The sequence below is a fragment of the Lepidochelys kempii genome, chromosome 5 (assembly GCF_965140265.1).
Source record: "Lepidochelys kempii isolate rLepKem1 chromosome 5, rLepKem1.hap2, whole genome shotgun sequence".
Taxonomy (NCBI): domain Eukaryota; kingdom Metazoa; phylum Chordata; order Testudines; family Cheloniidae; genus Lepidochelys; species Lepidochelys kempii.
This window is the reverse complement of record NC_133260.1, coordinates 40269666-40295208: the sequence shown is the minus strand read 5'-3', so window position 1 is coordinate 40295208 and position 25543 is coordinate 40269666. Positions and strand designations below refer to the sequence as shown.

General features: G+C 40.5%; 1 protein-coding gene across 4 annotated transcripts in view; it reads right to left on the bottom strand.

Moving 5' to 3' along the window:
- IPO11 (importin 11) overlaps positions 1 to 25543 on the bottom strand; it is a 297819-nt gene that overhangs the window by 92886 nt on the left and 179390 nt on the right. For 3 of the 4 annotated variants that reach the window (XM_073344033.1, XM_073344034.1, XM_073344035.1), the window contains 2 exons: positions 19513 to 19593; positions 7726 to 7821 (listed from right to left, as the gene is read on the bottom strand). In XM_073344033.1, coding sequence (XP_073200134.1) covers positions 7726 to 7821; positions 19513 to 19593 — 177 coding nt within the window. Of the gene's footprint in view, positions 1 to 7725; positions 7822 to 19512; positions 19594 to 20160; positions 20847 to 25543 lie in introns of those variants that run through there. The other variant, XR_012158885.1, reaches the window with a different exon arrangement.

Genomic DNA, 25543 nt, shown 5'->3' with positions numbered 1-25543 from the left:
AGACCTGCTGAGGGGAGGACACATGTATCAGCTGATCACTGAGGTAAGGATAAACTCCAATGGTCTGCTTTCATAGAAATGCTGCAATGACCACCAGGCACTTTTGTTAATGCCCTAGGGGCTAAGGAATAAATAAAAATAAAAACCTCTTCCCCTCAATCGATGAGGAACCTCATCTTTGCCCTATTTGTCTGATGAAATATTATTCCAGATTTCTCAAAAATATAATAGATGGTTTCCAAAAGGGGTAAGTAAGAGAAAAAGATGCATAACAATCAGTTTTGAGTTCTTGACATGACCATCAAACTTGCTGCCTGTTGATAGACGTAACTGAAGCAGATGGACACCTTTGATGGAAACACTGTTTTTTACTAGCAGGCCAAAAGATTTGTGATACAAGGTTTGTAATAGACACACCTTCATCTGAGAGTGCAGGAATTCCCCGCCTGTATTCTTGAATCTGCCTGTATTCTTCCAAATGACCTTAAATTTTCAGTGGATCTTACGGAGATATGTAGGATGTCATCTGTTTTAAAGCTAAGTAGCTCTCAGCTCTAGAATGGTAAATCCTCAGTAATGCTCTCAACTTCATGTGGGATACGCAAAGACTGGAACTGAGACACTTGCCTCGTTGTTTTGGCAGTCATCATGAAATACACAGCAGCAGCTGATACATCCATTGCGGCTTGTAATGGGGTTTTGGAGATAGTTGTTCATTAATCAGAGATTGCAGTTCTGATCTGGACTCCTGGGTATCTTGTCAAGGAACCTGGAGATACTATTCCGGCAGAGATAATTGCCTTTAGAAAGGAGAGCCTGATAATTTGAGATTCTCATTTGAAGACTGGCAGAGGCAAAGCTCTTCCTTCTCAGCAAGTCTAAATGATTGGGCTCCTTTTCCTTTGCAGTTGACTTGGAGCTTAGCTGTTTAGTATGCTTCTGACCTGCTACAACTACAAGAGAGCCTGGTATGGGGTCAGTAGAGAATAATTCAAACCTTGATGATGGTACCTGATACCTGCTATTGATCTCTTTTGAGGAAGCAGGAATTGTGATGGTGTTTGCCACAAAAGCTGAGCCAATTCCAGCAGGTCCTCACTAACTGGCATTGTCAGCCTTTCTAGAAGTGCAATATGTAATACGTCTAGATGTCTGTGGGATTTTTCACTCACCACTTCCACCAGGCTCTCTTATGTTTCAGCCAATCTCTACAGAAACTTCTGAAATGTATGAGAATCCTCAGGTGGTGTTGAAGAAGATGGGATCGCAGCTTTGGCAGGCAAAGAAGATAAAAGTGCAGCTGGAGGAAATCAGTCTGATGAAACTGCTCTTCTTTAGAAGTTTGGATTTGCTGCTGACCTGGAGAAACATGAGGCTGCCGTTCTGCACAAGATGCATATGGCCTGACTGCAGAAGGGGACGATGGTCTAGAATATGTTCATGACACAGGCTTCTCAAAAATTGAGGGCCCCGAGAAGTCCGGTATAACCAGGAGGTATGAAGCTCTACAGGAGTTGAAACTAGGTCCGTGGGTCTCCAGGAAATCTTTGCATCCTGGCCACCATCCATCTTGTTAGTAACTGATGGACTGAGTGGCTAATGGAAGCCTAACCCCACCTGAGGCACTACTCATGGGAGTCCTGATTACAGCAGTGCCCAACCCCACTGCTTGGTCCATCTGTGCTATTTAAGCCAGAAGAAGGCAAAGAAAGTTGTCCATGCAACTGCGTGAATTCCTGACTGGCTGCTACATTGAACCCTGCCTCCGCGCCTGACTTCTGAGCCCTGCTTCTCTGCCTTGTCCTGGTCCCTGCCTTCCTGCTCCTTGGTTTGAGTCTCGACTCCAACCCAGTTCTGACCCTTGGCTCGACTCCAGATTCTGACTCTGGCTCCGACTACTAGCTCTGATGTCCCAAGCCCCAGTTGTGATAAGGAGTATGGAACATATGCAAATTGATAGATCAGGGAAGTGGTATCAGGATTAGAGTGTATCTCTCTGTTCCCAATGGCTGACAAGCCTGACTCCATCATTAGGTGAGATGGCTGTGTCACGTGGGTGACAGTATTTGAAGCCAGGGAATTTTTGTTCAGCCATAAAGACTCAAGACCCAAGACTACGTAGCGAAGAGCTACATATATAGAGAAAAGTTGCCCAAATGAAACCTAACCTACTAAAAACTAGTAGAATACTAACTATAGTCAAAATTTACTGTAAATAAACTATGGAAATAGACTTAGCTAGAGTAAAGACACTGCTTTCATTGCATTAGAAGAAACTAAGATTGGTTGACCCACCTCTTTATGTCCTTAGAATAGGAAGCATGAGGGCAGATAGAATGTGGGCCAATGGGAAGTGGTGATCAAAACAATTCCAGTCTCCAATGCTCAAACACCCAAGAGCGGAATACATACATCACATCTCAAAGAAGAATCAATAATACTTAGACTTGAAAATATCTTTGCTAACAGGTTGACAATACTGACTTCTGAAAGTATAGTTTGACTCTAAAAATTGACTGTAAAACCAGCACCATTTTACTCAATCTATCTGCTATTCATAATTAGATGTGCTGACTGTAACAAAATTAAGTTTTTACTGCTTTTTTCTTCCTATTAGCATAGCAGGAGTCAACATCGTTCAACGAGTAAGCTGTATTTTGTTCTTTCTTGTGCATCAACAGTTGTTTAACATGCTACAATCAGTTGCACCTTTGTACCTGTATTGAAGTCCAAGAGTTACACAGGTGTCACTGAGGGTATGTTTACACTTTGAATTGGGAGTGTGATTCCCAGCTCAAGGAGACATACCTGTGCTAGCTTTCATCAGGATAGAGCACTAAAAATAGAGTGTAGCCATGGGAGCACGAACAACGGGATGGGTTAGCCACGGCTAGTACATGCCTAGGGTCTCAGACGAGTATGAATTTGGGCTGGCTAACCGTCCTGCTGTTGTAGCTCCATTCTGCTTTTAGTGAACTAGCTTGATGAGCGGTAGCGCAAGTGTGTCTCCTCAACCTGGGAATCACACCCTCAAGCTCAAAGTGCAGAGATACTGTAAGAGAAAAATACATATGCTACAAGGTACAGAATTAAGATGGTTGTAGGAACATTCTGAATTAGTGGAATTTTTGTGCCGCGAGATAGGAAGGATACTAAGCCACCATACAAGTATTCTGTACTTCTTGCACGCTGTGTTGTGCTTTGTGGTGATTCCCTGAACTCCTCTAGCGCATTGGAGCAGTACGTTGGACAGCAAGGAATTCCAAAACCCACAAAGGCTACACAACAGACACTTTCCCAATTCCCATGAAATTCCACATTACTTAGGCTGCACAGCTCATTTATTCAGGCTATTGACTGAATTAAAATTTGCCTCTTAACCGTTATTATGAATTTAGGAATGACATTGCCCCCATTTTAAGAAATGCAGAATATCCTCTCAAAGTTCAAGAAAAATGCCAGAAAAGCAGTGTTTAACCCACTCAATCTATGCAATGTTGATACAACAGCACCACTGAAAGGGAGAACATGGAATTCTGAGCACAAAACAAAAGCAAAATAGCATACTTCTCTCCTATCTCAGTTAGCATCCTTATTCAGTGATACTTCAAGTCACTGAGCTATGCAGAACATCAGTAGCAGCTTGATACTGTCTCCTTTTCTTTTTTTATCTAATTCATTTGTCCCTGGCACAGGGGACTCAACAAATTGTCAGTAGTAGTTTGGTTCCTTTCCCAATTTATCAGACCTTTTGTTGGCTTTATAAAAGTGCTGTTGGTCTGGCAACAGCAACTCATCACGGTAATTCTCTGTGGTGACACTTCCTCATGGTAACAGTTAAGGAATAGCAGCGTGCAAATACACAAATTGGTGAAATAACAGATGACAGAGAAAGTGCTGAAATATGTTATTTTACCACTTCATGGTATCACCTACTGGTTATTTCAAGTCTTTTTATTCAATGTGAGAAAACAATAGGATTTATCAGGTATACTTAAAAACCACAGAGAAAAAGAGAAATGAAATGAAAACCTTAGGTCATGTAACAGAAGGGGATGAAGTAACCCCCTGAAACTCTATAGTTGTTCTGTCTGCCAAAGTTTAAACAAAAGGGAGAAAAAACTGACTGACAAGATAAATTTCAGTGCACAAAGATTTAAAATAAAGACATTGTATTAATTTATTTAGTATATGTTTTCTTTAAACGCATTCTCTTAATTCAATATTCTAATATCTAAATTACTTATAATATATAATTATATGGGTATATTTTACAGTAACAAAATGGAATCAAGTGTGTACAGTAAATGTAGGTTTTAAATGACTGACTTTCCTTATTAAATGAATAGGGAAGTGTTATTTACTCCTTCACATAACAGAAGAACAAAGGGTCACGCAATGAAATTAATACGCAGCAGGTTTAACACAAACTAAAGGAAGTACTTTTTCCATACGATGCACAGTCAACCTGTGGAACTCGTTGCCATGGGACGTTGTGAAGGAAAAAATATAACTGGGTACTAAAAAGTATTAGATAAGTTCATGGTGGATAGGTCCATCAATAGCTTTTAGCCAAAATGGTCAAGGACACAACCCCGTGCACTAAGTGTCCCTAAACCTCTGATTCCAGAAGCTGGGACTGGATGATAGGGGACAGATCACTCAAAATTGCCCTGTTGTGTTCATTCCCTCTGATGCATTTAGCACTGGTCACCATCAGAGACAGGATACTGGGCTAGATGCACCATTGGTCTGACCCAGTATGGCTGATGATATGTTCTTACGTTCACTAAAATTGAAACCTGAGAGGTACTTTAAAATAAAAAACAAAAGGTTGCTCCTTAGTCAAAGGCAATATTAGAACTCTACCCAAATAAGTGATACTAAAGATGTTATAACTTCCCAGACTACCATATTTTATCTATGCCATTTATTTGCTTTATTTACTTACCTATGCATCTTTTTTGAATTTGAATTAATTAGTTGCTAACAAAAAAACTCAAAACACTTCTAATTAGTGTGGAGAACCTTATTGTTCATAAGGTGCTGTATAAACTCAATTAATACAAAAAGAAAAGGAATACTTGTGGCACCTTAGAGACTAACAAATTTATTTAAGCATAAGCTTTCATGAGCTTTCATAAGCATAAGCTGTAGCACAAAAGCTTATGCTCAAACAAATGTGTTCATCGCTAAGGTGCCACAAGTACTCCTTTTCTTTTTGAGAATACAGACTAACATGGCTGCTACTCTGAAACCTGTCAATTAATACAGTATTGTATAATAGTTTACAATACACACCATGTTTTGGGTGATGTTATGAGTACATATAAACTATCTTTTTTTAATCTATTTTCAACATTAGCCACATATTCTGAAACAAATTAATTTTGGCTGAAATTTTCCCTACTTAGTATCAGCCTAAACATTTTTTTTTTTTTTTTTTTTTAAGGTCTGAGCAAAATCAAAGAAGTCATTTATTTTTGGTTCTGGGTTAAACTGACACACACTTTTCCACATAGTATGATCAGAAATTAGGCGCACACAACTTCAGTGCTTTAACCTATCACAAATTTACTAAAATTTTAAGTCCCAATCCTGCAATGCATTATAAAAGGATCCCTGCAACTACTACTCCTGAGGGAATTCTGCACCACTGTGCACGCGCAGAATTCATGTCTCCTGTAGATTTCTTTGCTTCCCCACAGAAAAATTACTTTCTGACAGGGAAGCAAAGAGAAGCCACAAGCGTGGTCATGTGACCCTCCCTAGCAGTATATTTCAGGTGCCCAGGGCAGCCGGCAGAAAGGTAAAATCACTGTGGGGTAGGGCGTGTGACTGTGGAAGACCCAGCTGGTGGCTCCTAGGGGAGGATGGGACTTCCTCTTCCCCTGCAGGGCATCTGGGGCCATGTCAGACCCACCCCCAGATTTCTCCTCCACCTGTAGGAAGCAATGCAAACTCCCCCTCCCCACGCTTCCCACACTCATTGCTCCTCTGCTGCAGGGGGAGGGGTCACTGTAAAAGGAGCTGCTCCTCCCAACCACCCAACCTCCATGCAGCCAGACCCTCCCACTGAGCCTTACCCTCCCTGCACCCAGAACCCCGCAACAAGCACCACTCCCCCTGCACCTGGACCACCCTGAGGAGTCACCCACACCTGCATCCCCACCCTATCGAGCCCCAAACAACCACACCTGGATCCCCACCCCACTGAACCTCACTTCCACAGCATCTGGACCCCTCGCTGAGCCCTCCACACCGACCCCCCAGCTGAGCTCTATCCCTCCCACACCCAGATCCCTCTCCCCCGCTGAGCCCCAACCACCTTCACCTGGACCCCCCTTCAGAATCCCATTACCATTGCACCCAGAACTCAACAACAAGCCCCTGTGCATCCAGATCCCCCCTGCACCCGGATCCCCCACTGAGCCTCCCATGCCCAGATTGCCCCACACAGAACCCTTTCAACCCACACCTGGATCCCCCCACATTAAGCCCCTCCACACTTGGGTCCTGCCTTGCTGAGCCTGCCTGCCCATACCTGGTGCACCTGCCATGGAGGGGCAGGGCCCTGGGGTGTTTCTGGGGCAGGCCCTGTCCTTGTGCTGTGTCAGGGTTGGGTATAGCTTCATCGCTGAGTCCGTGTCTTGGGTGGAAGCTGCCAGTGATCTCCCACTTCTGTGCAGCCAGACGCCTGTGCTCCCCAATGCCATGCTGGAGTCTCCACATTTATTTGACAAACAAAATTTGCAGAATTTTGCCGTTTTAAAATAATATGCATGGAATTTTTATTTTATTGGCACAGAATGTCTTCAGGAGTAAACTACACAGAACTCCAATGACTTTCCTGAGGCTCTGCACAAGCACAAAAGTCTGCCTGCATTTAACACATTTTAGGCTTGTTTTATAGATCTCACTGAGATCTCAGAAGTGAGCCAAGTTTAAATAATGTTTCACTGATTTAAAGTTTTGAGATTTAAATGTATTTATGCAAGAATAGATTTTGCTTTTTTTTTTTTTAAATGGCTGGACAGCTGGGAAAGTGCAGACTGCTGGGGGGTTGTGGTGAAAAACATTAGCTTTGAATTGATCTGAAGGCTTAGGTGCTTAATGCTTAGGCCCACAATATGAGCTGGTGGGGTTCTGATGAGACTTGCCAAGAGCAGCAGGGATCAGTAGACATTATAAGAAGGCTCCAGTAATGAGAAACAAATGCCTTAAGAACTTCCCTAAAAATCTGTATTTTCTATAAATCCTGTATTTTATATACAGAAGAGAGTAGAACTACTAATATCAAGGGTAAAATCAATTTAATATCTGTAATTAAATTTGATACTTCATCTATTCTTCATTATACCTGACTCCCAGGGGGATGTACTTGATGACTTGAATTTCTTCTATGATGTTAATATACTACACACTTCAAAAAATGTAATAAAACCTACCCCAAATAGAATATTTGAATTTGTAACACTGAATTCATAAGGGCAGAGGTGAAAAAGTATAGTAGTGTATATATTCATTTGGAAAGATAAGAAATAAGCCTGTGAAATCACAGGAAATATTCCAGTCACAACATTTCATTTTCCAGTCATTGCTTTTTAAAATTAAATCTATTACTTACTTAATATAGGTATCTGGGTACAACCGTATGGAAAATAAGTTGAAAGCAAATACATTCGCCATGAAAAACTAAAGTAGTTTTAAGAAAATCATTCTTACCTCCCCCTCTATAATCCCCCTGAACACAGATGGCAAAAGGGGTTGAAACATTTGAGGCCCCAATGCTGGGTTTACTTTTAGGACATTTTCCACAACCTAAAAACAAACAAAAACAAACAAAAACATAAAAAACAAGCAAAAAACTACACTGAAAAACTACAACGGAAGCTCCATGACTTATGCATATTAATGTCTATTAGTCTGGGTGATAGAATGTGGGCTATTTCATAAACTATAAAAAATAGACATTTACAATACTCTTCAGAAATGTACAAACCTTAAAATGTTATCAACTCCATTCATAAATATCCTGCTAAACTGAACAGTACAACTGAACCAATACATATGTAAGCAGCTGATTGGTGACGTTTTGCTGTTTCTAACTGAATTGCATTTGGAACAGAGAAAAAATACCACATACAATCAATTTTGAAGACTAAAGTAAAAAAGTGTTTGGTGGGAGGGAGACACAGGACAGTAGGTTCCACAGCTAAGTAAAATATTAGCTAGCAAGCAATCTGTGACAATTTATTTAGTATAAGCCCCATCACATGGGATGAACTCTGTCAATAAAGCAGATACAGTTCCCCTGTGCAAGAACAGGTGCTCCCAGTTTGGTCTACTAAGAGGGAAGGGCAGCTCCTGGGGCTATATAGGATCTGGGAGAATCTGAGAAAGGAAGAGTCAAAGGGTATGTCTACACTACCCACTGGATGGGCGGGCAGCAATCGATCCAGCAGGAGTCAATTTATCGCGTCTAGTCTAGGGAGTCTACATCACGCTATGTGACGTCGATGGGAGTAGACGTCTCCAATCGACATCACATAGCGTGGGCCCTGCAATAAGTAGATCTAAGCTAAGTCGATTTGAGTTACACTATTCACGTAATTCAAATTGTGTAGCTTAGATCAAATTTTCCCTGTAGTGTAGACAAGGCCTTAGTGAGTAAGGGTTTCCTTACAGCACAGACTTGAACAGCCAGGAAAAGGGCAAGTGAGAGCTGCCTGGGAGTCCAGGGCAAGTGAGAGCTGTCAGAGATCAGGAGACTGTGGAAGGTCTTAGATGGGAGCTGTAGATGGTTCCTGGGAAAAGACTGAAAGCAAGAGCACTAAAAAGGATTTGCAGGTTGACTTTCTGAAGCCAGGGCTGGAGAGGGTTGAAGGTCAGAGAGCAGCAGAGAGACAAGGTGGGTAAGGTGTTATCTTTTACTGGACCAGCTTCTGCTGGAGAGAGAGGGACAAGCTTTTGAGCCACACTGAGCTCTTCTTCAGGTCTGAGAAAGGTACTCCCAGCATCACAGCAAAATGGAAGGTGGAACAGATCTGGAGCCAAAAGCAGTTGAGAAGGAACTGAAATGGTGGTGAGTTCACGTCTCCCTATATGCTCTTGCACTGGAGCACGCGGTTATACAATGAACAGGTGCGGACCTGCAGACACTGCTAATTTAAGTCTCTGATCAAGAGCACATGGGCATGCACATATCCAATGGTAGAGCACCCATAGGAACAATAACTTGAAGAATCCACAGTTACCATTGAAAAATTTCAGTGAGGAATGGCCAAGCCCTTTTCTTTTATAAATGAAGTAACTAAGCCTCTTTCTACTACTCTAAGCATAACTTTTAGAGTAGCAGCTCAAAATAGTACAGCTTTGAGCAATGTCTCTCCTTTAAATATCTTGAGCCAGATTCTCTGCTGTGGCTGTGATAAGCTCAGGAAACAAAGGGGGTGGAGGGATGGCCATCAAAGCCAATTACTACTCCTTCACTTTCTGATCAGCTCCAATCCAGTTTAGAGTAGTTCTAAAGGCTGCTCTAACTTGTGCCAATAGGCAATGGGGCCCCCAAAGGGTCATCTAGCAGAGAGGATACCCAAAGTGCAGCACAATCCAGCCAAGACTCCCCTACACCCCAGGCACAGAGATTAAGGATGCATAGGAGCTTAATACTCCAGGTCTGCATCTGCTGGAGGCCTCCTTGTGTTGGGAGAATGATCAGTTGCACAGATTACATTCCCTTTCTACCACTGTAGCAGGATGGAGTGGAAGAGAGAATTTTGCCCTTCCATCTCCAAATCTTTCATTCTTCAGAATGTCTCCAAGTGAGAATCACAAATTATCAAGAACAGTAATCCAGTACTCTATGAGTTGACACCACAAATATACATGCAAACCATTTGGTCATCTTAATTCAAGATGGACATCTTGTACTTCAGTGGCTATAAACACAGAATAACTCTATTTTAGATTCTAAATGCTTAGTACACAGAGCCTTCTTAACCCTACACAAAAATTATAAACACCCAGTGGAAACTGACTGTAGATATTAAGAAAACAAAATTTTGTCAGGAAAGATCCAGCCTATCTAAATTCAACAGATTAGTTTACAAGATTATTCAAAATCAATGTATGCAAATTACTTTCTTTAAAGTATAAATTTTCATACAATATCTAAGCCCCAAAGTTGCCTTAATATTAAAATGTTGAGAGGAAAATATGGCATGTCAATTTTTGATATGGAAGGAAACCTTAACATGACAGTTTGCTGGTCAGTAATTTATGGGATTTAATGTAAATTAGATTGTTGAAATATACACTGAGAAAGTTCCCTGAATTACAAAGTAATTAAAATAAAGCATGCGTCTTTAAAAACATTATGCATAATTTGTAACGTTAGTAGTTTAAGACAGATGTTTGCATACAAAATACTGGTGCATTTTTCAAAACAAAGTAATTTCCTCCAAGTATATTTCAGAGATACAACCAGATAGAAGACTAAGAGGGGAGACTAAAAAAAAAAAAGAATATAAATTGATACCACATTGCTAAGCATCAGAAGACTAAAGTTGTCTCTACTTGTTCACAAAAAGGTGAATGAATGAGTCAGTGAATGAGATGGTGTCATAAATATAAAGGGAAGGGTAAACCCCTTTGAAATCCCTCCTGGCCAGGGGAAAGCTCCTCTCACCTGTAAAGGGTTAAGAAGCTAAAGGTAACCTCGCTGGCACCTGACCAAAATGACCAATGAGGAGACAAGATACTTTCAAAAGCTGGGAGGAGGGAGAGAAACAAAGGGTCTGTGTCTGTCTGTATGCTGCTCTTGCCAGGGACAGAACAGGAATGGAGTCTTAGAACTTTTAGTAAGTAATCTAGCTAGGTATGTGTTAGATTATGATTTCTTTAAATGGCTGAGAAAAGAATTGTGCTGAATAGAATAACTATTTCTGTCTGTGTGTCTTTTTTGTAACTTAAGGTTTTGCCTAGAGGGGTTCTCTATGTTTTTGAATCTAATTACCCTGTAAGATATCTACCATCCTGATTTTACAGGGGGGATTTCTTTATTTCTATTTACTTCTATTTTTTATTAAAAGTCTTCTTGTAAAAAACTGAATGCTTTTTTCATTGTTCTCAGATCCAAGGGTTTGGGTCTGTGGTCACCTATGCAAATTGGTGAGGCTTTTTATCCAACATTTCCCAGAAAAAGGGGGGTGCAAGTGTTGGGAGGATTGTTCATTGTTCTTAAGATCCAAGGGTCTGGGTCTGTAGTCACCTAGGCAAATTGGTGAGGCTTTTTACCAAACCTTGTCCAGGAAGTGGGGTGCAGGGTTTTGGGAAGTATTTTGGGGGGAAAGACGCGTCCAAACAGCTCTTCCCCAGTAACCAGTATTAGTTTGGTGGTGGTAGCGGCCAGTCCAAGGACAACGGGCGTAATATTTTGTACCTTGGGGAAGTTTTGACCTAAGCTGGTAAAGATAAGCTTAGGAGGTTTTTTTCATGCAGGTCCCCACATCTGTACCCTAGAGTTCAGAGTGGGGGAGGAACCTTGACAGATGGTATCCAACCTTTTCAGCTTGAGGGCCAAACATGTTATTTCACAAAGGTCAAGAGGCTATAATCAATATTTTGGGACAGATCCTCTGGGCCACTCTGCTCCATTTGGCATCTCTCAGGGTGCTAAAAGGGTGCAGAAATCACCCACAAATCTCTTTTTGGGACTTCCCCCAGTGCGTGAGAGTCACTAGTAGGGTACAGAGCCAGTATATGTGGCTCTGATGTCTCCCTTCCCCACATTATCTATCATAGGGGAAATGCTGAGATGTGCAGAAGCATATTGAAGATGTGGAGAGGGAACGGCTGGCGTACAATGCACTCTGGCTATAGTCAAGTGGCATCTGATTTCTTGGGGATCATAATCAGCTGGTGCTGCAGACACAAGCCACCTAGGAACCGTAACTGAGGTGTGACTGTCAGCTTCTTCCCTTTTTCCCCTCCACCAGGCTACTGTGAGTAAGGGAAGCCATTTAAAAACCATCTGGGCTGCAATCTGTTCCTCCTGTGGCTCTCGCATCCCAACAGTGATGGAGGGTGGTCAATGAACTGCCTAATGGAACTGTTTGAAGAGATATGGGATCCCATCAGAATTGTTGTTGGGGCTGCAAGAAGGCAATGAGAGGCAGGTGGGAAAACAGTGTCCACTACCTCCTCCCAGGGTACATCTACACTGCAATTAGAACACAGCTGGACCATGCCAGCTGGGTTGGGTTTGCTGGGCTCAGGGGCTGTTTAATTGCGGTGTAGATGTTTGAGCTCAGGCTGGAGCCCAGGCTCTAGGACCCTGTGAGGTGGGAGGGTCCCAGAGCTTGGGCTGCAGCCCAAGTCTAAACATCTGCACTGCAATTAGACAGCCACTTAGCCCAAGCACTGTGAGCCTGAGTCAGCTGGCATGGGTCAGCCACGAGTTTTTAATTGCAGTGTGGACATAACCCCAAGAGTGAGATGGTTGATTCAAGTACTTCACTTTAAAAATCACAGGGCCTGGCTCAGGAAACACATTTTCAATTAATAATCAAATAATTTTTTTCTTCTGAATAGAAGTGCCCTTGAGGGCCACAATTTAGCATCTCAAGGATCAAAAGTGGCCCCCAAACCAAAGGCTCGACACCCCCAGCCTAGGTATATTAAGTGACAAGTACTGTATGCAGAAAATTGTATACAGCTCAGCTTCTTCTTCCAGGCACTGCATCTCAGTATGCCTTTGTCTGCCAGATAAAAAAGGCCTCTACTATTGGAAATCATCTCCCCATATAGATAGTTTTTTGGGGGGAGGGAGATGGGAACTGGAGTGAGAATGGAAACAAAGCTTCTTCAGTATTTTGGTACCAAAAAAGGAGCTTGTTAACTTTCAAGTTCCATCATGAATACTTCAGAACAGAAAATGTTTTTCTTGGCTTTCCTTGGGACAAAATACACTGCAATTTTTTTTATCATAAATGTATATCACAATGAGAAATCAGTTCATTGAAGACTTCTGCTATATGAATAATAATGTTGTATTAATAAAACTGAATGCAAGTCAAACTAAGACTTAAGAGAGACAGTTAAACCTCCTAGCAAAGACATCATTTTTTCAAACAGTGACAGTAATAAACCATAATTATTCTAACATCTGAATTGCACAGTATGAATCTCTTGTTTTCTTCCGAGTTTCCTCAAAAGGCATATTTAAAGTGTCAATACTTGTATTTTTAGATCTCAGAAATGAATTTACCAAGATTTGTTTTTCACAATATCTATTTGGAGTTCCCAAAAACTTTATTAAAAAAAAATGTAACATGAATGAACCCAACAATGCAATTTATAAAAACAGCTATTTATATTACAGTAGCAACTAGTACTCTAACCAAGATTGTGCAAGGCACTGTACAAATGCAAAGGAGGAGATAATTCTTATCTAGAAGAGTTTACAATCTAAATAACAAGACAAAAGGGGTGGGAAAAGGGGAGTATTATCCACTTTGTTAAAGATGGGACTCTGTGGCACTGAGAAATTAAATCAGATGCCCAAAGCCAAATAGGAAATCTGTGGCAGCACCAGGAAATTAACCCAGACCTCCCAACTCTCAGTCCAGTGCCTAAATCACAAGACCATCCTTCCGCTCTAAACAGTGCTCACTGAATGCGCCATCTACAATCACTATCTGGAGTCCCTCTCCTCTAATTCTATCCTAGACTCTTGCATGTCACTGAAACTGCTCTTGCCAAGTCTTTTATGAGCTCTGCCAGCTAAAGCTCAGAAGCAGTACTCCATCCTCATCCTCTTTGACATGTCAATCACCTTTGACACCATCAACAATGCTCCTCTTTTTGAAATCTTGTCCTCCCTTCACTTCCATAACTCCATCCTCTCTTGGTACTCCTCCTACCTCTCTCATCACTTCTTCAGTGTGTTGTTCAGAGGATCATCCTCATCTGTCCTTCAACTTTCTGTCAGGATTCCACAGGGCTCTGTCCTTAGTCCTCTTCTCCTCTCCCTTTACAGCTTATCTCTGGGAAATCTCAATTCAACTACCATTTCTATATTGATGACTCACAGATCTACCGCTACTCCAGACCTATTTCCTTCTGTCCATACTAAAAATCTCAGCTTCTTTCTCTAACATCTCCTTGTAGATGTCTAGCTATCAGCTCAAAATCAACATGGCTAAAACGGAGTTCCTAATCATCCTCCTCAAGCCCTCCCTGCTATCTCCCTTCTTGATCAGTGTGGACAACATCACCATCAGGCCCATAACCTGGGCATCATCTTCAACTCCAACATTTCTCTAGATCCTCACATCCAAGCTATGCATAAATCTTGCCAATTCTTTCTCCATAACATCTCTAAGATATGGCCTTTCTTAACCATCCATCTAGCTAAAAATCTTGTCCAAACTCTCATCTCGTGTCTTGACTAATGGAAACACCCTTCTCTCTGGGTTTGACAAATGCAATCTTGCCCCGCTCATCTCCATTCAGAATGCTGCTGCAAAGATCATTCTTCTACCGTGTCACTTTGACCATGTCACATCCCTCATTGCATCCCTACACTGTCTTCCCCTTCTCTAGTACATCAAACATAAACTGAGTGTATTCACTTTCAAGGCCCTTTACAGTCAATGTCCAGCTTACCTAACATCTCTCATTCACTACAGAGCTGCCAAAGCTTGCCTCCAATTAGCCTATGATGACAAATTTCTTTGCCCATTTATTAAATTTTCAAACAAGCACCCTTGTGCTTTCTCCTATGCTGCCCCACACACTTGGGAAGCACTGTCTGTAAACCTCTGCAAAGCTATCTCATTATTCACCTTCAAATCCCTCCTCAAAACTCTGCTTTGCCACTGTGCCTATAAAACACTTGACAGTGGTTAAGATGTTGGTGTGTTGTGACAACTGCCTATTATGACCAGTATTGTCTCACTGTTTTCTTATACTCCAACTGTATCCATCTGTTGTCTCTTGTTTTATATTTCGGATTGTAAACTCCTTGGGGCAGAGATAATCTTTTTTCTCTGTTTTTATACAGTGCCTATGAACTATGTATAGAACTCCTCGGTGCTAAGATAATACAGAATCTACACACACACACACTCATGCCTCCCCCCAAAAATTTTTCTGACATTTCTCACTTGGTTGTACTTGTAGTTAAAATAATTGAACTGGATGACATTTTTGCAGGCTGAAAGTATACTGAAGAGTGCAACTACAATATACCACATTTAATATTACATTTACAGAAAGGAAGCAGTCACAAGATAAAATAGTTTTCACTACCCACATGACCAAATACTTAGATGTATGGGAAAAACCCTAAGATTTCTGGAGTGTTAGACAAAGTTAATTACCTTTTAATATGTCAGTGAGAAACATTTGTTATTTATTACAAAATAATCTAGGTTAAGAAATATTTTAAGCAATTTTAGAATTAAATACAATTTCTTAATGTTGCACTTTTATCCAAATAATGAAAAGTAAAATATTCTAAAACTATAACTAAATTCAGAACCAAGTTTAAAAATAAAATAATAGCAATTTTCTAAAATGTATTTGGAGTTGTGAATTATTTTTTTGCATTTTCTTTTTTAGTTAATAGTGATGTGTATCCTCTATATTCTAGGCCACATTATACTAAATACCTACCTATTTAAACCTATGTCCACCTCACACAATATCCCTTTCGTATCTGAACTGCCATTATAGTCAAATACAATTGTGATTAGCTTCCTGCAGATTCCAAGATTTCACTGCTAGCCATATATTAAATACAATAGTGCTGACCCCAAGGTCTTTCTTTGAACGTGGAATGTTCCAGTGTGGCGAATTGTTAATGTAGGTTTGTTTGTTTTTTAAAAAAGTATAAATAGCACAACTATCTAGCTTCCATTAGTTCTCTCTCATCACACCCAAATGCAAGTAAAGACAAATGTAACTAGGTCCCTGAGATTTCCTGAGTACAACAGCTTTACAATACAATGGTTGGCCACTCACAAATTTGTCTCTACAGTGTAAAAGTATTGCTTCTAGGCTATGGAACAAACCAATACAATTATTTTAAAGTCACATTACACTCACTGGGCCACTACACTCACAAGTCCTCACTAAGCTCCATACTCCAAGCTGCCTGTAGAGTTAAGTGACTGGGGAAAAAAATCTCATGACCATTTTAATCCAGCTCCATCAGTGCAAAGAACAGATGTGTGTGAAACATCTGGGGAAAGCATGACCAGAGCACTAGAGCTGGTGCCTTTAGGCTGCTCCAAGATAGGCCTGAGCAGGGGACAAGGATTGGGGGAGATAAAAAGGTAGCTTAGAGCCACCTTTGCCTCTCACCCTGAGCTGTGTTAATTGACCCAAACTTTTTTTTTTGCAAGTTCTATGTTGCATCATGACATTCTTGCTTTTATGGGTCAGTGGCTTAATAGCATTATTCAAGATTTCTTCCATCTATCAACAAGAAAAGGAGAAGAAAAATAAGTTCCATTACAGAAGTGAAGTCTTGTAGTCAGTCATATTTGGATTAAAGAGTACATGCTTGTTGATGGCTAAACCGCTTAAAATGGTCCAGTGATCATACAGCTTGGTATGCTTCTTAAAATGGGGATCTTCTGAAGGCATTTCACAATAGAAAATTATTAATTTAAATCTTGATCTTTACATCTACACTTGGCTTTTCTGCTGCTGTGTTTTACTTTCCCTCTCTAGGACTTCTATCCTCTAATCAATACTTTAACCAACAAGTAGCATCAGACTCACCATAAATAATAGCGTACAGAAAATCAGTCAAATCTTAAGAAGGATATTTGAGCATTATACCTTTACCACTATATGACAATTTTCTGTTAGAGAGACAAGGTGGTTAAGGAAATGTGATATGGCTGGGAAAAAAGCTAAACACTGAGGATGGAGTGGAGGTCAAGGATAATCTAGACATGGCCAAATATCTAAACAAATACTTTGTCTCAGTCTTTAATAAGACTAAAGAGGATCTTAGGGATAATGGTAGCATGACAAATGGGAATGAGGATATGGAGGTAGACATTACCATATTTGAGGTAGAAGCAAAACTCAAACAGCTTAATGGGACTAAATCGGGGGGCCCAGATAATCTTCATCCAAGAATATTAAAGGAATTGGCACAGGAAATTGCAAACCCATTAGCAAGAATTTTTAATGAATCTGTAAACTCAGGGGTTGTACCGTATGATTGGAGAATTGCTAACATAGTTCCTATTTTTAAGAAAGGGGAAAAAAGTGATGCAGGTAATTATAGGCCTGTTAGTTTGACATCTGTAGTATGCAAGGTCTTGGAAAAATTTTTGAAGGAGAAGGTAGTTAAGGACACTGAAATCAATGGTAAATGGGACAAAATACAACATGGTTTTACAAAAGGTAGATCGTGCCAAACCAACTTGATCTCCTTTTTTGAGAAAGTAACAGATTGTTTAGACAAAGGAAACGCAGTGGATCTAATTTACCTAGATTTTAGTAAGGCATTTGATACTGTGCCACATGGGGAATTATTAGTTAAATTGGATAAGATGGGGATCAATAGGAAAATTGAAAGGTGGATAAGGAATTGGTTAAAGGGGAGACGACAATGGGTCCTACTGAAAGGTGAACTGTCAGGCTGGAGGGAGGTTACCAGTGGAGTTCCTCAAGGATAGGTTTTAGGACTAATCTTACTTAATCTTTTTATTACTGACCTTGGCACAAAAAGTGGGAGTGTGCTAATAAAGTTTGCGGATGATACAAAGCTGGGAGGTATTGCCAATTTAGAGAAGGATAGGGATACCCCACAGGAGGATCCGGATGACCTTGTAAACTGGAATAATAGTAATAGGATGAAATTTAAAAGTGAGAAGTGTAAGGTCATGCATTTAGGGATTAATAACAAGAATTTTAGTTATAAGCTAGGGACACATCTATTAGAAGTAACGGAGGAGGAAAAGGACCTTGGAGTATTGGTTGATCATAGGATGACTATGAGCCGCCAATGTGATATGGCTGTGAAAAAAGCTAATGCGGTCTTGGGATGCATCAGGAGAGGTATATCCAGTAGAGATAAGGAGGTTTTAGTACCGTTATACAAGGCACTGGTGAGACCTCACCTGGAATACTGTGTGCAGTTCTGGTCTCCCATGTTTAAGAAGGATGAATTCAAACTGGAACAGGTACAGAGAAGGGCTATTGGGATGATCCGAGGAATGGAAAACCTGTCTTATGAAAGAAGACTCAGGAAGCTTGGCTTGTTTAGCCTAACTAAAAGAAGGTTGAGGGGAGATATGATTGCTCTCTATAAATATATCAGAGGGATAAATACCGGAGAGGGAGAGGAATTATTTAAGCTCAGTATCAATGTAGACACAAGAACAAATGGATATAAACTGGCCACTAGGAAATTTAGACTAGAAATTAGACGAAGGTTTTTAACCATCAGAGGAGTGAAGTTTTGGAATAGCCTTCCGAGGGAAGCAGTGGGGGCAAAAGATCTATCTGGCTTTAAGATTAAACTTGATAAGTTTATGGAGGAGATGGTATGATGAGATAACATGGTTTTGGTAATTAAATATTCATGGTAAATAGGCCCAATGGCCTGTGATGGGCTATTAGATGGGGTGAGATCCGAGTTACCCAGGAAAGAATTTTCTGTAGTATCTGGCTGATAAATCTTGCCCATATGCTCAGGGTTTAGCTGATCGCCATATTTGGGGTCGGGAATGAATTTTCCTCTAGGGCAGATCGGAAGAGGCCCTGGAGGTTTTTCGCCTTCCTCTGTAGCATGGGGCACAGGTCACTTGCTGGAGGATTCTCTGCTCCTTGAAGTCTTTAAACTACGATTTGAGGACTTCAACAGCACAGATATAGGTGTGAGGGTTTTTTTGTAGGAGTGGTGGGTGAAATTCTGTGGCCTGCGTTGTGCAGGAGGTCAGACTGGATGATCATAATGGTCCCTTCTGACCTAAATATCTATGAATCTATGAGCATTATACCTTTACCACTATATGACTGATAATTTTTGGTTAGAGAGACAAGGTGGTTGAGGTAATATCTTTTATTGGTACAACTTCTTTTGGTGAAAGACAGGCTTTCAAGCTACACAGAACTTGTCGTCAGATATTTCTGTTACCCATGACAGGTTTCAGAAATTTACTTACTGTTTCTTATAAAAATCCCAAATCTTTCCTGTTCCGTTTTTATATTACAAAAGACTTCATAACTAAATGTACTATTATTATTTCATCAAGTGAGCATGTTAAAATTTGTATGGTTAAAATGTCAAAAAAAAAAAAAACAACCGGTGCTTTCACTTGTAATTACTACTGGAAACAATGAGAGGCCCCTTGAGTATTAAGATGATTGTAAGAGCTAAATGCTATACCTAAACGTGTTACAAAGGCCTGCTCTTTGTAATAAGCTACTGATTTTTTTACTCACTTTAAGTGGAACACCAAAAATGACAATATACACTACCTTCAGCACTTGAACTTGACCTTCAGTAGTTATGTCCTTTAAGAGCTCACAAAATGATCGGCATAGGTCACCTGAATACACCTGAAATTAAATGAAAACCAAAATGAAACATTTGCTATTTGCATTATATGAAGGGCAAAAAAAACACAACCCACTTAAACCTTGACATATTATGAATTCTGTAAATCAATTTTATTTACAACTGCTATTCCGAGTGAAACTCAAAGAACTAATTCTGTCATGAGCTGCAGCAAGACGTACAGTTAAATTGCATGACATTTAAGCTTTACCCTCTACATTTTAGGAAGATGGTAGTTATTGAAAAGTTATAATCTACTGTACAGCCACAAAAAATCCAAAATGACCAGCTAGTGTCTTTGAATTTTTTTTTAAATTGCTGAGAATTGTGATGATTTCATCAATTTGCATCACATTTTTTGTATCTTTCTCTCCCCTTATGTGCATTTCTTTCTTTTTTATTGCTAGCAATACTTCCATAGAGAGGAGGATCTTTGTTGTTTCTAAACTAATCGGTTGTTATTTATATGTAATCCAAAAAGCTATCAAAACTTCTATAATATTACAATTAACTTCTCCAAACAGCATTATAGATTAATCACAGTTAGGCAGTGAAGAAAGGCTATATACCTTACTTGTGGATATTTCTTGATCTGTATAAACAGGAATACTGAAGATTAGGGAGGTAATTTTTCCTCTGTGTTTGGTATTGGTGAGATCACTACTGGAATGTTGTGCTTATTTCTGGTGTCCACATTTTAAAAAGTAAGTTGAAAATTGGAGGGGACTCTGAACAGCACCACAAGAAAGATTTGTGGTCTGGAAAATATTCTTTACCATGAGACTAAACAAGCTCAAACTGTTTTAGCTTATTAAAGAAAAGGTTGAAAGGTGACTCCATTACAAGTACCTATACAAGGAGAAGACATCTGGTACCAGATGACTCTTTAATCTGGCAAACAGACACAAAAAAATCCAGTGGCTGGAAACAGAAGTTAAAATACAAATGTCTTGCCCTTGAATCTTCAGTACTTTGTCTAGAACAGCAGGGGAAAGAAAATTCTTGGCCCCATATAAGGATTGCCCGCCTCTGTTTTTCCTCCCCTTCTGAGCAGCACTCATCTTCCTCATGAGCTTGAGGAGAGAATGAAGGGGTCTCTTTGGCTGATCGGCTGGTGTAGCATAAGCCTTATGGTTTTCTCACACCTAAAAGCTCCTACATATCTACATCACTTTTGAAAGTGGGACTTAAGCATTTTTGAAAATTTTGTCGTAGATCATAATGGTTCCTTCTGCCTTAAAGTCTGTAATGATTTCTGTAAAAAAAAGAGAAAAAATGCCACCAAGGGCCAGGTTCTGTCACCTTTGCTCACAGTAGGCAGTACATTGCTCAGACAGTAGCCCAAATCAGTGGAACTACTTGGTGAATAAGGTACTACTTACTATGCATAAGAGTGACAGAATCTGACCTCCAGACACTATAGTGAGGGATGATTTAAAATCCATGTGATAATGGCAGTAGTAAGTATCAGGAACTGATAAACCGAGAAATAAATATTGTGTTTTCAAGCAAATATCCAGGATAATTTAATATGCCAGCAGATGGCATGTAACTGTGAGAAGCCAAGTCTACGAGGATCAATGATCTAGAGGGGCAAGAAGCCAGAGGATTCCAGGACACTTGGGAGAAGCCGAGCGCGGCAGGGCCTTGGTGGAAGGGAAGGACTGTGTTGTCCTGGATGTGGGTGAGCCCAGGATACATGATTGTGATGGCTAGACTGGAACTGGTGGTAAGCACTTTGGACTTAGGTTTGTGTGTGTGTGTGTGCACATGTATGTCCCAAGGGAAGGTAAAGTATGAGTAGCTGAGGAGTATCCTACCCCATCAGGCTGGAGGTCCAGCCTGAGCAGACACTGAGCAGCAACCTCACTAGGCTATTGCATCTCAGTTCTATATGCACCACTGGTGGGATCAGAGGCCTTAGGTGACTGGTGGGGTTGGATACTTCTAGAGGCGGAAGAATGGATTGTGCTTTTTTTTTTTTTAAAATATTTCACTGTTGCTGTTGAATTCCCCAGTCCTCTATCACATTTTGGCCCATTGGTCTGTACCTATTTCCTTGCCTAATATTCTTTTATATAAATGGTCTCAGAACTCCTGTGTGTGCAATTGGGTCTTTGTATCAGGGGTTTCCAGATGAACATAGACAAACAGAGTCTCTGCTCATCCCAAAGAGGAAAAAGGTGCCTTAGGACATCTACCAGCACCTGTGTCCAGATGGAATGGGGGGTGCATGTGTGTAAAACAAATTGGTGACAGAGGTCGGATTGTGGGGTTTATCCTGCAAGTGAAGCAAGTGAATGTCTGTGATCCAGGCCATAAGGCAAAAAATAAACTGCTCTGTTAACTGTACAGATTTAATTTGTTGGTCTACGTTCAAAGTGTTCACCACCAGTCCCAAATTAGCAGTGTCCATCACAAGTCCTTTCCCCCCAGGTTTACGCTCACCTGCATCCAGGACAACACAGTCCTTCTTCCTTTCTTCATCCACACCCACACAGTCCTGCCAAGGTGGTGACCTCCGCACCACCTCTCCCCATGGCTCCTCCCAACAGTCCTGGAATCCTCTGACTTCTTGACCCTGTAAGTCAGTGGCTTTCAACCTGGGGTTCGCAAAGGTTGTTACCACCACAGAGCAGTGGTTTTCAACTTGTGGTCCTTGGGGGTCCACATGCTATGTCTAAGATTTCCAAAGGAGTTCGCACCTCCATTAAACATTTTTTAGGGGGCTACAAATGAAAAAAAGTTGAAAACCACCGCCCTAAGCCACTGAGCCTCCAGGACTTGGCTTCTTGCACTTGGGTACCATCTACTGGCTGATTGCAGTAATAATAAATAAGGAGGAAAACTGAAAATCAGCAAAGCAGGAAAATATGAAGTTGATTTTGCAATATACTTCAATTACATACAGTAAAAAAATTCAGAGTTGTTTTATTCCTTTAAATTACAGGAGGTGTGACAATACAGGTATTTTTCATGCTGGCCTATAGCTCTAGTCCATAGGCTAATAGGAGCAAGATACATTTTTCAAAAGCTGCTGAAAACACTGTAAACCATATTGTCTCATATATAAACATGTCTATCACTGAACAGAAGAGGTGATCAGATTAATCCTGGAATCTATGAATGAAAGTCTTCAGAAAGGAACAGCAGCCAACCAAAACTAGTATCCGAGTTAGTACTGACAGAAACAAGTGGAACTATTTTAATTTAATTCAATCAGCTTTAAAAGGTCTTGTAGTCAGGTCAGCAATACCCTATGACCACAGATCACTGTGGCAGCCTGGCTTCTGTCTGTTGCCCTGAGATTGTCAGCCACAACTACAAGCACTCTTTCTGTGCCATAGGGTGGTCATACCTGAGTGGATGAAGTCCAAAGAACCTATGATTGCCATATGTTGGAGTTGGCCAACAACCACCTTCTCAGGGATCTTTTCCAGAAAAGAGAGGCAAGAAGCAACAGTGTCCACAATTGATTTCTTGGGCAGTGTGATGGGGTGTTACCCTCCACCATTCCCAGGAGAGGTTAAGGTGGCTGGATGGGCCAATTTATTCCCCAGATGCACCTGGAGGTAGAGCCAGGGATTAATTAGATGAGGTTCAGCTGGCCAGAAACAGGTGGAGCCTGTATAAAGCCCAGTAGCTGAGAGCAGCTGGGGGCTGCAGGGAAGTATTCTGCAGTCGTCACTCCCTGGGAGAAGGGAGTTTGGGCTGGCAAATCCAGACATGGGGGAGAGCCAGAAAGGAGGAAAGACTCAGAGGAAAAGCAGCAAGAAATAAGATAATGCAGATCTTGGCTGCTGAAGAGAGGGCCCTTGATCTGGATCCTGGAGTAAAGGGTGGACCCAGGTTCCCCTGCTAACCACTGGGGATGTGGCATAGGCCAGGCAGTGGAGAGTAGACTGCCTGGGACGGTTTGCCCTGAAATACTCTGTTACCCCAGAAGGGGAGGACCATAGTGACCTGGCCTGAGAACCAAGTCATGAAGATAGAGCACATGGAGTTGCAGAGATGGGCTGAGAGACTGATAGAAGAAGGCACAGCACCTGGAAGGACTTAATGCCCAGAGCAGCCAGGAGGAGGCACCCTAGTGGTGAGTGGACCCCGTGATAGGCAGATGGCTGACCACAGCTTGTTTGAAAGTTCTTGGCAGCTTACCCTTTCTGAGGTAGGAATTAAAAAATCCCTCTGGTTTAGAGGCCATTCATTCCCTCACTAGTGAGGAACAATGGTCCACTCCACCGTAGTGTGGGTGGACTACATGCAACTCCATTCAAATTCTTAAGTATACAAGATTCTGTCATTCTCATTTGATTAGTATTAGCAGTATACCAAAGCTTAGAATCTGGACTAATACCTTGAAAAAGCAGATTGATAAACCTGAAATCTTTTACTTCTAGTTGGAATCTTCAGATAGTGTAGAATGCAGCTGTTCAGAAATATTATTTGGCTGGAATTGAACATAAAGCCAAAGAGTGGATAACAATATGCATTTTTAAGTAATCAGTGTTGTGTCTTTATTTGTTTATTGTTTTCTCCATCTTTGTCCTTTCATTTTCTCCTTTTATCTCTAAGGATTTTCTTCATTTTTTTTTTCTGCTTATTGTTCATTCTGTTTTAACTTCTGACTTTTTCCTCTACAGCTCTCCCTCCTCCCCTCCAATTCAGCATCCCTTTTCCTCTGGATTCTGCAGTCCCTTTGCCTCCTATATTATTCCATTCTTTCAATTTCAATTCACATTCCATCAGTCACCTATTTATATTTTCTTCTGTTCTGTAGATTACCTAATTCTCAGTACTATGTCTCTTTTTCTCCCTTCAGCTGGGCCCCAGCAGATCCCCCTTATTTATTTACCATTCACAAGTACTGTATAATTAAAAATAGTACCAAAGTTTAGGATGTTTCATTTTTGGTTAGCCAAGTTGAGAAATCTTGATCTTTAAAAATGTTGAGAACTCAATTTCAACTGGGAAGTGCAGATACTCAGGACTTCTGCAAACAGTCTTAACTCTAACTTCATACTTGTTCATTTACAAATACATTAAATTTAATGCTGCACATAATTGTACATGTAAAATCTTAACTTAGCTGAAAAATCAGAGTTCAAGTTATGCATTTAATTGTGATTATGAGGAAGGATGTGTGTGCGCTGTGGTTGGTTATATTATGGAATCAAAAGAGAGTCACCTGTGGAAGGACTGAGGAGTATTTAATTTGGTATTATGATGTTTGGATGGGAGAGCATCTGAGATGAGGCTGGACGGGATGAGATTGTTGGTTTAACTGATGATTTCCTAGAATTTTAGTTATTGTACTAAGAAGTGTAGTTAGTAACCTTAACTACCCATTAGCAAAACCTGCATAGGAATAAAATATTCTTCCAGTGACAGCATTTCTGATTTAATTTTCAAAAGAATCTTGAGGGCACTCAAAAATGTTTCTTAACTGAAGCGGTGCATAATATCTTTCTTCTTTAAAAGAGTATTCAACAGATTTTCACCACTAGTCTCTTCTGTGAGAATCCTGTCATGTACAATATCTACAAAAATTTGAATTCTACACTTAAAAATAATGTTAATCAAAGAACGACTTAGTACTGTCCAGAAAGTAAGAATTACTTCAATAATTTCATTTCCTGTTAAACACTTGCTTTACTAAACATTATCTTGGAAATCAAGTCACAAAAAATACTAATTCTACAGCCAAATGGGGAAGGGGGAATACTTCTGACTTACGTTTTCAATGAAAACCACTGCCCCTTTAAATGTTATAACCCTGAGAGACTATGATTCAACAATTTAAAAAATATGTATATAATCATTTCTCCATTTAGAATTTAAGTAAGATTACGTTTTGAATCAGATTGGGTACAGAAGTAAAATCCATTTAAATTGAACTCTGCAGAGTTTCATATGGAACATAGTTTAGTCTCCAATAATTTTCACTTGACA